The sequence below is a fragment of the Canis lupus genome, chromosome 31, assembly GCF_011100685.1.
Source record: "Canis lupus familiaris isolate Mischka breed German Shepherd chromosome 31, alternate assembly UU_Cfam_GSD_1.0, whole genome shotgun sequence".
Taxonomy (NCBI): Eukaryota; Metazoa; Chordata; class Mammalia; order Carnivora; family Canidae; genus Canis; species Canis lupus.
The window spans coordinates 28991802-29007512 of record NC_049252.1 but is presented as its reverse complement, the minus strand read 5'-3'; the positions used below and the strand labels follow the sequence as shown (position 1 = coordinate 29007512).

The window sequence follows — 15711 nt, the reverse complement described above, 5'->3', positions numbered from 1 at the left end:
TCATCTCCACACCTAGCGTGGAGCTCGAACTCACAACCCCGAGATTAAGAGTCACACGCTCCGCCGGCCGGACGCCCCCTGAGCTCCTGCTTCCCATCCCGCACCAGCTCAGGGGTCCTTGGCCACGACCATCAATAAATCCTCCGGATACACAAGGCGAATCAGGGCACAGAAGTACAGACACGTTTTTATTGGAATGTGTGTGCACTATTTTTGACCAGAGGGGCCCGGAAATATGTTCCAGGGGAGCAGGAATTTGGGGTGGACTCCATGGGGCACAGGCCAGGGTGGGGAGAAGTAGTGAGGGAGCCAAGCAGGGGGGATGGTCAGAGAAAGGGGAGTAGGTGGTGCAGGGCCTGGAGCCTCGGGCACAGATGAGGGAGTGGGAAGCAGATGCGGGGGTGACGGGGAGCCAGGGACCACAAGGCGGAAAGCCCCCAGCAGCCACACTCGCAAGCACTGCGTCCTCGCCAACAATCCCGTGCGCTCACCCCCTCATCCAGCACACAGGGATCTGAGACACCCAAAGCCTTGGTTCATCCATGGCAGAGGGAGTCCCACGCTGCATGGGCCACCGGGCCCCTCGCCCTGCTGGGAAGGTGACAGCTTAGCGACAGCTGCTAGGACCAGGCTCCACAGACTGGTGGGGGGTAGGAGGGGGTGCTCAGACGAGAGGGATGGAGTCCGGAGGCGCCAAGTCCAAGATCACGGTGCCAGCAGGGCTGGTTTGAGCCCCCGCCCCCCCGCTTTCCGTGGCGGGCAGTGGTCAGCTTCCCCTCACGTGGCCTTTCCCCAGGACCCCGATGTCCCTGGTGACTCTCCGTGTCCACATCTCCTCTCCTGGGGAAGGACAGCAGTCAGATTGCAGTAGGGTCCACCCTACTAGCCTCGTCTTAACTTGGTGGCCTCTTGAATAGAGGCCCCACCTCCAAATATAGTCAGATTCTGGGGCGCTGGGGGTGAGGGCTTCAACATTTCAGTTTGGGGCTGGGGGGCCTCAATTCAGCCCCAGTGGGGGAAATAGGGTCAAGGAATCCAAAGGCCAGAGCGAGACGGTGACACTTTGGCTGCAGAGCTGGGACAGGTGTGGGCTGTGTTCCAGAAGGGTCGCCGTGGCAGCCGCCTGGAGGGGGGTAGGGGCTGTGGCTTCGGAGGCCTGCTCATCTGAATCGCCCGAGGGGCTATCATCAAGCCGGGGATCCCTGCGGTACCCCAGCCCCACCCAACCCGCCTGGCCAGGGGGCGGCCTGGGCGGCCGTAAGTCCTGAAGCTTCCAGGCGGCTCCGACGTGCAGCCAAGAGTGAGGACCTCCCCGTCGGATGGCGGGGTGCCCGGAGGTCCAGACAGCGGGTGTGACACGGGAGCAGGATTCGGAAACGAGATCTGTCCAGGCTCACGAAGCATGAGAGTTGTCACAACTGCCGAACCGATGATGCCGGATGGTCGGAGGCGGGTCACTCGAGCAACTTGTCCAAAGTGAAGCGACGTTTGTGACTCGGAACGCCTCCCCGCGTCCAGGGCCTGGAGCCCAGGCAGCCGCTGATGCTGTGTTCCTGGGGGCCACACGGCCACCCCGACCCCCAACCCCAGGGCCAGAGCTCGGAAGGTCACTCTGCTCAAGGTCCTCACTGGGCTGATGGGACAGCAGTGCCCAGGGATGCATGTGGCTTCTGCTAGCAGGAACAAAACCTTCGCTCCTGCGGTCGTGGCAGACGGAGACTCACAAGGAAGCCACCAGCTTCTCAAAGAGTGGGCCCAAGGGTGGCCCATCCATCTCGTTCCGCCAGCCCCGGCCAGGGGGGCGCTCCTGGCCTTGGCGTCCGAGGCCTGCAGGGGCCGGGAGCAGCCAGGCCAGGTCAAGGCCACTGCGTCTCCTCTGAGAACGACGCTCGGCTGACTGGTCCTGGGATCTGCTCTGGCGTCCAGGGGTTGGGGGTAGCGTGCTCCTCATCCCGGCAGAACTTTTTTCTCGAGCCTCTAAGAATAGCCTGGTCCCTGGGGCACCTGGGTGCTCAGCGGTGGAGCATCTGCCTTCAGCCCAGGGTGTGATCCCGGGGTCCTGGGATAGAGTCCCGCATCGGGCTCCCTGCAGGGAGCCTGCTTCTCCCTCTGCCTGTGTCTCTGCCTCTCTCTGTGTCTCTTGTGAATAAATAAAATCTTAAAAAAAAAAAAGAATAGCCCAGTCCCCTGCTGTTTCTCCTAACTTGGCAAACTGATTCCTGGTGGGACAACAAGAGACAAGCGGAGCCCGGGACATTTCCTGCTCATTGTCAGCAACTGCACAGATGCGCTCAGGTCCCTGCTTCCAAGGAGCTTCCATTCTAGTAGGGGAGACAGAAAACCAAATACATCGTAGTTAGGGCGGTGGTAAGAATGATGCATGACTGGGACGCCCAGGTGGCTCAGCGGTGGGGCGTCTGCCTTCGGCTCAGGTCATGATCCCGGGGTCCTGGGATCGAGTCCCACATTGGGCTCCCCGCAGGGAGCCTGCTTCTCCCTCTGCCTGTGTCTCTGCCTCTCTCTCTGCGTCTCTCATGAATAAATAAATATCCTAAAAAAAACAAAAAGAATGATGCTTGACAATTCCCATGACTAACACACTCGTCTCCAGCCTCAGTTGAGTGTAGCTTTGAAATCAGCACAGCCTTGTGTGGGGTTCGAGGCCACCCAGCACAAGGACTGAACCCCGATGTGTCCTTTCCCTGCAGCCCAGTTGGGGAGGAAGGAGCAAGCCCGCCGAGCAAGGGGACTGTCCACCACGGCTCCTGGGCGACCACTGTGGCCATGGCACCCGGGAGGGAGGCGTGCAAATGTGCAAGGCACACATGGCCTCCAACTTGGAAGCTGCAGGGCAGCTGGGGGCGTCCCACAGGAACAAATTGTCCAGGGGGAGGTACCATCGCTGCTTGTTAGAGCTGATCCCGGGTAGATGATCGTGGGGCACAGCCTGGCCCCCGGGAGCTCAGGGTCTCGTGCGGGGGATGCGTGTCTGTGTGTCTGTGCATCGGCTTCCACCTGCTGAGCTCCGTGTGGGGCAAGTGACTGGCAGGTCAGCAAAGGGCTGAGCCCTGGCCAGTGCGTGGAGCTGGGCTGGGCAGCGGGGAAAGGAGGGGGGGTCGAGGAGGGGGGTCAGCCCACCCCCCTGTGGCTTCAGCGTGACCAAGACCCCTGGATGGTGGTGACAGAGGAGGAGTGTTGGTTGGGTAAGACGAGACAGGCAGCGTGGGGCCGGACAGTGGGGGTCCGAGGACCCTCGTGCCTCCTGGCCCTGAGCAGGGGAGATAGGAGGCTCCGGGAGGTTGAGTCACACGGTCTCTAAGCGGGGGAAGGCCCCGCGTCCATGCTCTCGGCTCACCGCTCACCTCCTCCCCACTGCAGGCCCAGCGCGTGGGGACCGGTGAGGAAAGTGGGCATTTCCACCCAGAGGTTCGGAGGTGGGAGGAGACGGTCTTCAAGAGGGTCACTTGGAAGCCACCAGGCCTCTGTCAGGGGCCACCGGGGTTACTCAAAGGTGGCAGAAAGAATGTTAGACGGGGATGCTAGCCACCGGCTCTGTAAGGGCCCCGGGCCGGGCCTTCACCTCGTCGAGCATCAGCGGCCCTTCCTGCAGCCTGGAGGCCCGGGGCCCCTGCACCTGCCTCACATTTGGGGGCTAGAAACCTGGACCGGTGTTCGGGTGAGAGCAGCCATCTGGGGCTGTTCCATCAGCAATCCAGACAGGCAGGCGCTGATCAGGGAAGGCTTCCTGGAGCAAGCGGTGAGCGAGCGATGCTCAAAGGGAGCACACAGGCGAGGACTGGCAGCCCAGCTACAGGATCTGGGGCACCGTCACACAAGAACCGGGAGCCCCGGGGGGATCGTGAGCAGAGTAGTTCCACCTTTAAAACAGCTCTCTGGCCATGGGGTGGAGAAGAGGCTGGGAGACAGTGAGCCTGGTGCAGGGACCGGTCAGAAGGCTAGTAGTCTTTATGGGGTAGGGGCCAGGAGAACCTCAGTCACCCTCAGGGCCTTTGCACTTGCGATTCCTCAGGCCCTAAGCACTCTCCTCCCTGACTTTCGCAGAGAGCTTCTGCAGTCAGACCTCCACCCCCAAGTCACCTCTCTAGAGACACCTTCCCGGCCCTTCCCGTCTGCGACAGGCCTGGTCCTCAGTCACGCTCTGGGCCCTGTGGTCCGGACTAGCTGAAACGACTGCGCGTTGTCTGGGGGTGGTTTCCTCTGGCTCCTACAAGCTCCATGAGCGCGGGCGCCTCATCTGCTCTCGTTTCACTGAGCACAGGCCTGACACCTGGCTCCACGCTCCTTGGCCTTGACGGTCAGGGAAGTAGCGGGACAAGAGCTGCTTGCCAGGAGACGCAGGCAGGCTGGGCACCTCCCCGGCCTCGCGGGAGCTGGGCACCCTGGGCCCTTGCCATGGCAGGGTGGAGGGGACAGACAGGGGAGGTGGGGGGAGGACTTCTGTCCCTTGAGGATGGACTGGGGGGGGGTGTCCCAGCACGAGGGAGACCATGACAGTGGAGGGTTGCACCGATGACTTGGACACATGGGGATCTTCCCACGGCAGCCTCGGAACAAGGTAATGCTGCACGCAGGAGGGGGGCGGCCTAGCCCCCCCTTCTCCTCTGGGGCAGATTACAGGGTTGGAGCTCCGCTGGGGGCCTGGTTCGCAGAGCACACAAAGCTCTGGATCCCGAGAGGCCTCTCGGGCTACTTCCAGGGGGCAGGAGAGAACTGATCTCCCAGTCTTCGAGCGTGCTGGGGGTGGCTGCTCTGGAGACGGCGCTTTGGGGTGGCACCCCCTCGTGACACATGTCCCCCATCCACGCTGTATGGCTGCTTCAAAACAAAAGCCAAACAAAAAGAATGAGCTCCTGGCATGTTTGGGAGCTGACCGTTCCAGTCTCTGCTGGCAAGAGAACACAAGCCCCAGAAGGCCGTGATGAGAAAGAAAGGACCCAGCGACCCAATGCATCGGTGACAGGTTTATTGTGGGGCGCTGCATGGGCCTGCCAACGCGGTCCACAGACATGACATTTAGAAGCCTCGCACATTCCATTTGCTCCGGCGGCCTCCCTGGCCTCCCCGCCGCCGGCCGTGTGAAACACGGGGCAGCCTGTCCCCTTGGCCAAGAGTCTGCTGGGGAGGCTGCGCGGCTCTGCACTTGCAGGGAACGTGGGGAAGGGTTGACGAAGCGGCTGGCTTCAACACGGGGGGCCTCCCCCGGTGCACGAGAGGGGCCCCGACGTGTGCCCGAAGGAGCGGGCTGTCTGGAGGTTTTAGGGAAGCCAAGTCCAAACTTTTCTCTCCAAAATCCCTCCCCTGCCAAAGCTCGTCTCCTGTAAAGCCTTAAAATGCACACAAGCCCCCGCTGTCTGGGTGTACGGCGAGCAAGCAGGAAGCCAGTTAAGTGGATTCCTTCATGCTCGGGGCCAGGTGCAAGGCCTTTCCCCTGCAGTGAGAAGGAGAAGGCTGTGGGGGGCTGCCTGCCTGCCTGGCGCTGTTACTGTCCCTCACATGCAAATGGAATCGTCCCTCCGGGTGGAAATTGTGGTTTAGTAGCTTGCCCACAATCAACCCGCCGGAGAGCTGGGAGCTGAACCCACGCTCCGAACCACCACCCTGTAGCCCTTCCTAGCGTCTCCAAAAGCCCAGGCTACGGTTAGGTTGACGGCGTGCTGGACACCCCCACTGTCTGCCTGCAGAAAAATAAAATATCCCAAAGTTGTTTAGTTTGTGTGTGTGTTTCTTAAGATTTTATGTATTTATTCATGAGAGACACAGAGAGAGAGGCAGAGACACAGGCAGAGGGAGAAGCAGGCTCCATGCGGGGAGCCCGATGCGGGACTCGATCCCAGGACCCCGGGATCACAACCTGAGCCAAAGGAAGGCAGATGCTCAACTGCTGAGCCCCCCAGGGGCCCCAAAGTATCCCAAAGTTTTAGGAGAGATGGAAAGAAGTATCACAGTGAACTTGTAGGTAAGCCGTGTGGGTACATCTGGCACCACGTATCTCTGGCAGAGACAGGGATGACGGGGAGACGCCCTGGCAGCCGTTCTTGGGGTGACCCTGAGCAAGGGCATGTCTGGCAGGCCCTTGTGTTTGGAAAATACCCAGGTCCGCAGGGGCGGAGGCGGGGAGGACTGGAAAGGTTGAGGAGGCTGGCTGCGCCTGGAGCCTGTGCGCGGAGAAGGTGCTAGAATCTGGCACCAGCTCCCCATCCTGGCTGGGGCCGAACGCCACATAGGAAGAGGAACCTATTCCCCATCTTCCCACGGCAGGTGTAGGGATTCCGAGAGGCGGCTGGCTCCGAGGCGCTGCTGCTCTCACTGGCCACGAGCCGGGGGACTGGGGGCTGCCCTTGCAAGAACGTCCCCGCAGCTCCCAGAGTCCGGGTGCTCAGCTCACAGCGTGGGGCGACATCCAACATCTGGATGTCGTGGGACCATCCCGGGGAGCATCTCTGCGCGCGCATGCACAACACACAACACACACTCACACATGCACGTCCTCCCGCTTTCTTGCTGGAGTGCCACGAGTGGACCCAGCGTGCCTGAGGGGGCGTCCTGGGGACCAAGAGGGGAGGGGACAGCCCAGGACAGAGAAGGGGACACCATGGGAATCCAGTTGTTCAACTGTGAGAACAGGTTCCTGGAGGAGAAAGGGCAGGTGAAGTGGCCCCTTGCCCCCCACCCGGGGTCACCCGGGAGAGGCTACACGAAAAGGGGGATCTGCCCAACTTTACCAAATCAGGGCGTGAGTCAGAGGAAGGGACACTTCCTCTTTAGAGGCTTGCGATACTACTCGGGCCCCATGTGCCCAACAGATGTGGGGCACGGCAGCTGGCGGCCTGGGCCAGAAGCTTGTGTGGCCTGATGGGTCTGCTTTCGGGCTGCGCCCCAACCTCACCATCCCACCCGATGTTACCAAGCTGAAGGCGAAGGCGTTTAACCTGCCCATAAATCACTGTCCTGACCGTGTGTCGGCCACACAGGCGCGTGCACACACACACACACACACACACACACACACCTGTGCACAACATAAAATATAACCTGGGGGTTCCTGAGAGGCAGTGTGCCTAACCCCAAGTGGCCCTGATAGAGTTCCATGGCTGATTCTCACTTTTTACAAACCAAACCTTCCAGTTTTTTCATGAATCAAGTCCTATCATTTGAGGGAGGGTGCCTGGGAGGCTCAGTCACTTAAGCGTCTGCCTTCCACTCGGGTCATGATCTCAGGGTCCTGGGATCGAGTTCCGCTTCCCGCTCCCTGCTCCGTGGGGAGTCTGCTTCTCTCTCTGCCTCTGCTCCCCCTCTGCTTGTGCTCTCTTCCTCTCTCTCTCATGCTTTCTAATAAATAAATAAACATCTTAGAAAGAAAGAAATAAAAATGCCCGGGGAAGTCTTTCATTTAAAGGCTAGAACTTTCTCCCAAGGGAAATGGAATAGCTACACACCAGGAAACATTCTGGAAATCTGGTTTTTCATGTGTGGGGTTTTCTTAAAGGAAGGCCTGAGAACTCTGGCTGACGTGAAGTATTCACATAAAGCCACCCTGACCCTTGACCTCATTATGTCCCCCCAACCCCCACCCCACCAGATCCAAAATACGAGATATTTTTGAAGATGCTTTTTTTCCCCCCTCTCTGTTGTAGTTTCCCTAAAAATTCTCTCGGGTATTTTTGGAACTAGAAAGAATGAATAGGATTAACTTCTAATTTTGCTAGAGGCAAAAAAAAAAAATGAATATTCACTCCCAGAAATACTTTCCAATTGGCTAGGAAGCAAGGCCGTGATTGGGTAGGCCCGTCCCTGCTGCAATCTGGGTGGGTGCCTCCCCCGCCCCAGGCAGGGGGAAGACCTGGCCAGGACGAAGGTCCCCCGCACCCTGGCATCTCTGGTCCTTAGCCTCCTTCATAGACCAGAGGTGCAAATCCCCCATGAGCATGAGATACTGTTCCAAGGATACTGTTGCGTTTAGGAAGCTCACAGCTACACGAAAGGGAACCTCTTGGGGGGGGGGGGAGCACGTGTTGTACGAGGAATGAACGCCAGTGCTTCCTTCTTACTCATTAATTGGTCAACCCACTCATTCAAACAGCATTTCTGAGTACCTAACCTACTGTAGGCCCAGGTGATCAGTGTACTGAACGACAGGAGCTGCTGTTTCATGGGTGAGAAATAGGAATATGTTCCAACCTACTATTTAGAGGGTTTTCTTAAGCTGGTATTATCAGTTTTTCCTTTCTTCGGATGGGATCAAAGAAGGCATAGAGAGCCCAGTCACCATCTGCTATGGGAGTCTGGATCTGCCCGGTTCCCTTCCAGAAACAGGGCAGACACCAGTTTCTACCATCTGTGTAATGGTGAATTTTTTTTTTTTTTTTACATAAAAAAATGAATCCTTGCTTTAGATCAGCTTCTCCCAGACACCCTTTTATGCAGAGGTGGTCTGGGCTTGGGCCCATCGGCCACCACTCTGTTCCTGCGGCTCTCCAGGCCCTGTTCTGAGATGCGGAGAGGCAGCTGGCCTTGGGAAGGCAACTCAAAACTGCAAAAGGAAGGTGATCTCATTTCTACTCTTCTTCCCCATATGCCACTGTACCACCCAAAGTTCGGTTGTAAATATATTCACGTTGGACAAATCAACACCAATTATGAAATTAAATGATTTAATGACCAGTGATTTTTGTTTAACAACTCAAAAAAAAGAAACAAAACCAAAAAAACAAACAACCTGACATCTTGGAACTCTGGGGCCAAAGGAGATACCTGGCATTACTTGGCTAATTTAATTAAAAGATGCTTTCCCTCTGGTTTATCCGTCTTTTAACAATCAGATTCTCTGAGAATGGGACTAAAATACTTTAAAACCAAATTGTGTGGCTTGGGGACTAGCCAGAAAGAGTAAGATCAAGTCTAAAATATAGAACCAAGACTCTGGGACACATTTTATGCTACAGATATTGAGCATGAACTTATTACATGATTACGTTTACTCAACAGTAGTTACCAGAACAAACTCAGCCGCCACCAACAGGGCAACCGTTTTGGCCGTGACCAACCAGGTGAACATTAACCAAAACGGCCAGTGGGTGGGACCAGGGTTTCTCAACTCTGGTACTGGTGCCATCTGGGGCCAGATAATTCTCTGGTGTCCCGGGGTGGGGGGCAGGGCCGTGCGTTGTAGCACAGTTAGCAGCATCCCCAGCCTCCACCCGCTAGATGGCAGTAGCATCCCCCCGGCTGAGAGGCCCTGGGTCGGATGGATACCCTGCGATCAAATGCAGACTGAATGGTTTGTAAGAGGAAAGAGCAGCGTCCTGGGAAAACGACCAGGAGGCCAACAGAAGGCTCTACAGAGAGGGTACTGTGCAGAGTTACACACAGTGCAGAGTATTACCCACCTTGACAATGTGTCACTTCCAGCCAAACTCAAGGCTGGAGAAGAAACATTGGCTTATATGGGTGAAGGGGTCCTGAGCAAGACATGGGGCTTGTGGCATCGTGGGGCTCGTGGTGGCATTGTTGCTCCACAGTGGTGGTGCAGGTGGGGGGCGGTTGGAGGTGGAGATTTCTCCACTCATCCCTTGGCATTTGCATGTCCTGACATCTGTGCCACTTTTCTTCCCAGCTTCATCTGGCCCCTACTTGTATGCTAAAAGGTCACTTACCCCTGGAAGGGTTCTCTGCCCTGCAGCCGCCCTCCCTGCCCCCTCTGCTCTGGATGTCCTGCTCCGTGGTGACTTACATCCATTCCTCTGGCACAGAACTTATTATCTCATCACCCCCCCCCATATATATATATATACATGGAGTGCAGTAGTTTGATTTTTGCCTTGTTCTTCCTTTTTTTTTTTTAATATTTTTTTCTTTATTTATTTATGATAGTCACACAGAGAGAGAGAGAGAGAGAGACAGAGACACAGGCAGAGGGAGAAGCAGGCTCCATGCACCGGGAGCCCAACGTGGGATTCGATCCCGGGTCTCCAGGATCGCACCCTGGGCCAAAGGCAGGCGCCAAACCGCTGCGCCACCCAGGGATCCCATGCCTTGTTCTTCCCATTAGAACACAGACTCCAGGGACACGTGGGTGACTCAGTGATTGAGGGTCTACCTTTGGCTCAGGGTGTGATCCCATGTCTGGGGGATGGAGTCCCACCTCAGGCTCCGTCAAGGAGCCTGCTTCTCTCCCTATGTCTCTGCCTCTCTCTGGGTCTCTGACAAATAAATAAAACCTTAAAAAAAAAAAAAAAAAAAAGGACCCGAGGACCCAGACCCCATGAGGACCGAGAACCCAGTAGGGCACCTCCCAAAAAACATCTGCTGAACTGATGAAGGAAATCACTCTTCAACTGAATGGCAGCGGAGCGCCGGTTAAGTGAAGCTCACGATCGGAATCGAGCGCGTGGTCATCGGAGCAAAGAGTTTCGTCACTGTGCACACTGGCTGTTCTCTGCGAAGGCGACAAGAGTGGCGCGTGCCAGGCAGAAACGGATGGCGACGGCAGGATGGAAGACGTGAAAGTTCCCATCTCCACCCACACGGTTTTGTGGACGGTCAACAGACCCTTGTCATGATACGTCGTGCGGAAAAATGTTATGTGCCGAGTCACGCACCTGTCAGTGGACCAATGACATCTACGGAAAAGCCCGCGGAGACAGTTAACCACTCGGCTGCGTGGCGGTTCTAGGCTTCAAAACCCATCTTGTACGGGGCAGTCCTCTACTCCTTGGTCAGGTTAGGGGCGGGGGGCGAGGGGAGAGGGAGGGCCATTCGCAGGCTCAGGGAGGAGCGGACGGTGTAGGTATCTCAAGGCCCGAGTGTCCTATGGGACACGTGGGCAGCTGGCCCCCCCCTGCTGACATCTGGTCTGCCTGGTTCCCCGTCACCACTGCCAGGTTCCAACAGCAAAACACAGAGACATTTCCGTCTAACTTTTATATGAAGAATTTAATTATCTATACACGTAACTAATTCAAAAGGTTGTATTACAGTTGTTAAAGCCGCAGGTTTATATATTTATATATCTTACATTCATATCCATGAAAATACTGAAGGGCGAGGGGATGAGGAGGAGCAGCCCTCGTTCCCTGCGCGCGGGAGTGGAGGAGGGCCCTACACAGCTGCCAGCCCGGACATCTGCTCCCAAGGGAGATGTAAAAACAGAAGGTAACTGCAGGTTACAAAGGCATTAGTGGAAACTGTGAGACTGTGCTCGAGGCTCCCCCTCCCCGGTTTCCTGGGCTGTCAGCAACGGGCATTTTTATTGAGAGCTTTCCAACTAGTGTTTAAAAGACACACAAGGCTTCGGCTACAACACGTCAAACACATACACAGACCAGGAGCTCCGTTCCATATTAATCTGCAGAAATCCCACAGTCTAGTTAAAAAAATGTAAACATTGGAAATTAATTGCAAGGAGGCTTCTATACATTCTTTCTTGTCAAGAAAATTACTTGTTCAAAATATGTCATTCCATGAAGAGTAACTGGAATAAAAACTTCATGTAACAGAGACTAGGAAGAGATTGTGGATGCTGTGGATCGTAACAACCTCGGCGGTGTCTGATTTCATGGTATGAAAACACGCAAAATTAAAAACCCAAAACAGAAAACACCAACTCAACCAGATAAATCTGAGACCGAACAAAAACACAGGTGCTTTCTCATGTGGCTACAAGGTCACTGTGCAAAATCAAATTAATGCAGTATGATTAGAGCATCGTACAAGGTAGTAGCTTTCGCCACGGAAAAGAACTAATTTCTTATGTACAGGATGTATTATTACATGCTCAGCAAGGTACATCTGATACACACAAACAAGCACAAAACACCTTCCGTTTAATTGGGGTCGTTCTACAAGTCTTTAAAACAGATATACTGAATTCCTCTGTACGTCTACAGCAGGGGGGGGACCCCAAACTACACAATTTAGTTGATAACACTGGACAAAATGAAAAAAAAAATACATCAAGTCTCAGATTTATGGACATTTGGAACATTTTTTTAATAGCACATGCAGCATTGATAGTGGGTCTTTTTGCAAAACTGAAATAGCAAAGGAGTCATTTATTGATTTTTATTAAAAGGCTAAAATATATTTTTTAGAAACACTTTTAAAACTATTGAAAGCACCTGTGCAAAGGTGGGGGGGAAGTCAATTCGAGTCACTAGGAAAGCCACAAAAGGACCCACTACCCTGTGTATTTTTGTAATGTTCGCTTCTATCTCTGGAAGGAAGAGCTCGACATTGTCATCACATGCGACTAAGGTAAAATGAGGTAAACTGCTCTGCAGTGAGTTCTTCTACTCAGAAGGCAGTAGGTGATCATGCTGGAAGTCACATGATCAAGGCTGCATCTCCCATCATCCCTCTGGGCAGTGATATGGGATAGTGGGTCTCTTTGAGGACTTTCAAGCCTGAGGGGGGGATGGACAACATATGATTCCTAGAAAAAGGAGGAGAACAACACATAAGCAAAACAAAACAATGAGCAAAATTCAAGCTAGGAAAATGAGTCAGGCATGTAAACAGCATGGTGCCAAAATGATTAAAAAAAAAAAAAAAAGGAAAAAGTGGGGAGGGCGGGAGGGGGACATGCTACAGAAGGAATGAAAAAAAAAAAAAAAAAAAAAACCAAACCAAACCAAAACCAAAACCAAACCAAACAACCCCGCAAGATAAAGTCTCGCATTACAGAAGGTCTTCAAAGAGACTGTGGTGAATGCAGCAATGGTCTGGCTTTTAAAGTTCTGCAAACGAAGCTCAGCAGAATCAGAGCAATGCTGCACGTCCGACCGAAAGGAACCAGAGAGGAGAGGCAGCGCAGCCACCCGGGCACTTACATTGCTGGCTTGGGTCCATGTCCGTGGTCAGCTTCACGTAGTTGGAGGGGAAGAGCCCCACTTGCCCGTTGACCTCGCCCTTCCACCAGTCCGGGTCGTCTTTGTTGAGGACGTTGATGATCTGGCCCTTGCTGAAGGCCAGCTCGTCGTCGTTCTGGGCGCTGTAGTCGTACACGCCGATCACCTGGCACACTGCGGGAGACAGGGCCGCGTGAGGGCCACGGGGGCTCGTTAGGCATTCCCGACGCCACTGTTGCTCGCTCGCTCTCTGTCTCTCTCTCTCTGTCTCTCTCTCGGGACGGGGCACAATTAAGTGGGTCCGCTCTGCTGGGCTTCGCCGAGCGAGGGCGACGGACGAAGGCAGGGGACACAAAGACCAAGGCCATGGCAAGATTTCGCGCTAAGTCTTTAGCTGGCGCGACACCTTCCTCTGTCTCGTGTGTGCTCATCAGCGGAAAACTTAGGACGATGACCCAAGGCTCGCGGACTCGCTTCTATGTGGGCGGAGGGGAGCGCCCCTGAAATGCAGACTCTGGGAGCCGGCCCGACTGCCCAGGACGGCTGTGCACCCCGGGGGCTTCACCACATTGCTCTGCTTCTTTCTCCCCCCCCCTTAAAAGTGGAAGGTAGTTAATCATCTGATGTCCACCCCCCACCCCGCTGCCCCCACAAATCCAAATCCTACTGAAAAGTAAATCAGTGTTCTATTCTCCTATTATCTTTATGGCTCAGAATTCTGTCTCAAAGGAAGACATCTCCACGCCCACTTTCCCTCAAACCTATGGGAGGCTAAATCGTTTTCCTTTCCCGGCCTTAGCAACACTTTAGATAAAGTCTGCACCGTCAGGCTGGGCCTCTTAATTAATCTTCCTTAACCAGCCTATCTATGGCTTTAGCTTTTTCAAATTCTCCAGCTAATTGAATCACTTCAGCAAATGATTTCTGTGGGTTTCAACCAACCTGATGAAGGGGCTCCTGCCAGGCCTCCCCGAGGGAGAGGAGGTCCAGCTGGCACCACACCCTCCGCCCACAGGAGGCCACGGCTCAGGCAGAGAGGCCCAGCTGGGGCTGGGAACAGCCCTGGTTTGCCAATCCCTTCATTTCTTGCCAAGGCTGCCAAGTTTTAATCTAATTTCACTGGGGACGTATAGCACAGACATGAACAAAAACTTCTACATTTTCCGCAAATGCCACCCAAGAACGGGTGGCTTGAAGACCCGAGGGCAGATTCCTGCTCCCCTAACCTCGCCCATCTCAGATATTACTAAAGCATCTAATTTGGTCTCTTCAGTCAGAAAATAGCCAAGCGGCTCAGTCGCGGTGCCCTCTGTTCTTTTGAGCCCTTTAGGAGAGCGTGTGCAACATCCTGCCCATTAAGCGAAGCCCCCTCTGTTCACAGGAAATGTCACAGGGGAGTTATTTTGGTCTTCAGTGAGCAGCACATTACAACCAACAGACCCCCGTGGCCTCCAGCTCCATCTCCTGACCTATTTAGACCCCAGCCATTTATTTTTAGGAGCCTCTTTTTTGTCCCCTCACCCCCTAGCCCAAATCCCAATTTAAATAGTTGGAAGGAAATCAAGAGAAAAATCTGGCTTTAATGCCATAGCATTCATGACTCCTTTAGGAAGAGAGTCCAACAAGGGCTCTGTTGTACCCAGAACAGCCAAGCTGCTCACATACTTGGTCCTTTTGAAAAAACATATTCCATATCACAGTAGTTGGGTATCGGTCCCGGCAAGTACAAGAAGTGTTCACAAGCAGATGTGAAAGGCAATCTAAGATCCTTCGTGAGAAAACCGAGTGAAAGACTACCGCGACCCGCAGACCATTTGCCAAGTAGAGATCGTATGCTGCCTACCTGCCGGGAACGCCGTGGGCTTAGGTGGCTCCGTTGGAGTGATTTTGCTCGTGCCAGGGCTCAAAAGTTTTACATAATTCGCGGGGAACCAGCCTATCTGGCGCTTCTTCCCACGGGCCTAGTAAGAAAATAATTACATCAAAATGCTTAAAAGGTTCATCCTCATTCAGGGTACAGTCTGCTTCACAACAGAGCACTTAAAGTTTACAGAAAACTACAAACCAACTGGCATTAACAGTAGAACCTCCGAGTTCCTGTATTACACAATGAAAACACTGTAGCTAAAATTCGAAGTGTAGTAGTCATCGGCCAGCAGAGCTGGGAATGTTGTTGCATAGGCTGGACGGTGTGGGTCACAACTCAGTGTGACGTGGTAGGTCTGGCACAGGCAACTGCTCACACTGCGTTGGCTCTCACGTGTTACTTTCAGGTGACGCAGAGGTGATGGCGAGTGCCAACATTACGGAGGGATTTGATGAGTAACAGTGACAATGATGACAATAAAAATACTGCTAAGAATAGCAGGTAACAGTCACTGGGTACTTCTAATGAGTCCGGCTCTGCGCCGAGCATCTTATATGCATTTACCTGCACAATCCCAGGAGGAGAATACTATTACTACTTCCGATTCCCAGATAACAAAAGTGAGGCCCAGAAAAGTCAACTGATAGTGTCAGGTTTACAAGCCAGTTAGTGGTAAGCCAATATTCACACTCGCACCTGCGCTCTTATGGGTTACATGAGGCAACACGCGTGCAATACACACAGAACATAAAGAGTCTAAGCTTGACATTGTTTTCAAAAACTACCAGGCCTACACGATGGCTGCAGCCACGCTTTGCACTAACATTCTTTTCTCCTTCATTTCAATCCAATTCAACACGAGAGCCATTTAGTGAGTGTTTACATGCTGGGTGTTGTTGGAAAGAGGTAATATACGACATGGAGGAAATTATAACCAAGGTGGTGAGCTGAGATCTGCAATTCTATGAGATGGGGGCC

General features: G+C 54.0%; 1 protein-coding gene across 4 annotated transcripts in view; it reads right to left on the bottom strand.

The window, feature by feature from the left end:
- The window catches only part of ITSN1 (intersectin 1), a 216349-nt gene that overhangs the window by 40282 nt on the left and 160356 nt on the right, over positions 1-15711 (bottom strand). For 3 of the 4 annotated variants that reach the window (XR_005382307.1, XM_038581402.1, XM_038581401.1), the window contains 2 exons: positions 14710-14827; positions 12849-13040 (listed from right to left, as the gene is read on the bottom strand). Coding sequence is in view for 3 of the 4 variants with exons in the window: in XM_038581402.1 (XP_038437330.1) it covers positions 12849-13040; positions 14710-14827 (310 nt within the window). In the remaining variant the exon portion in view is untranslated. Of the gene's footprint in view, positions 1-10934; positions 12452-12848; positions 13041-14709; positions 14828-15711 lie in introns of those variants that run through there. The other variant, XM_038581403.1, reaches the window with a different exon arrangement.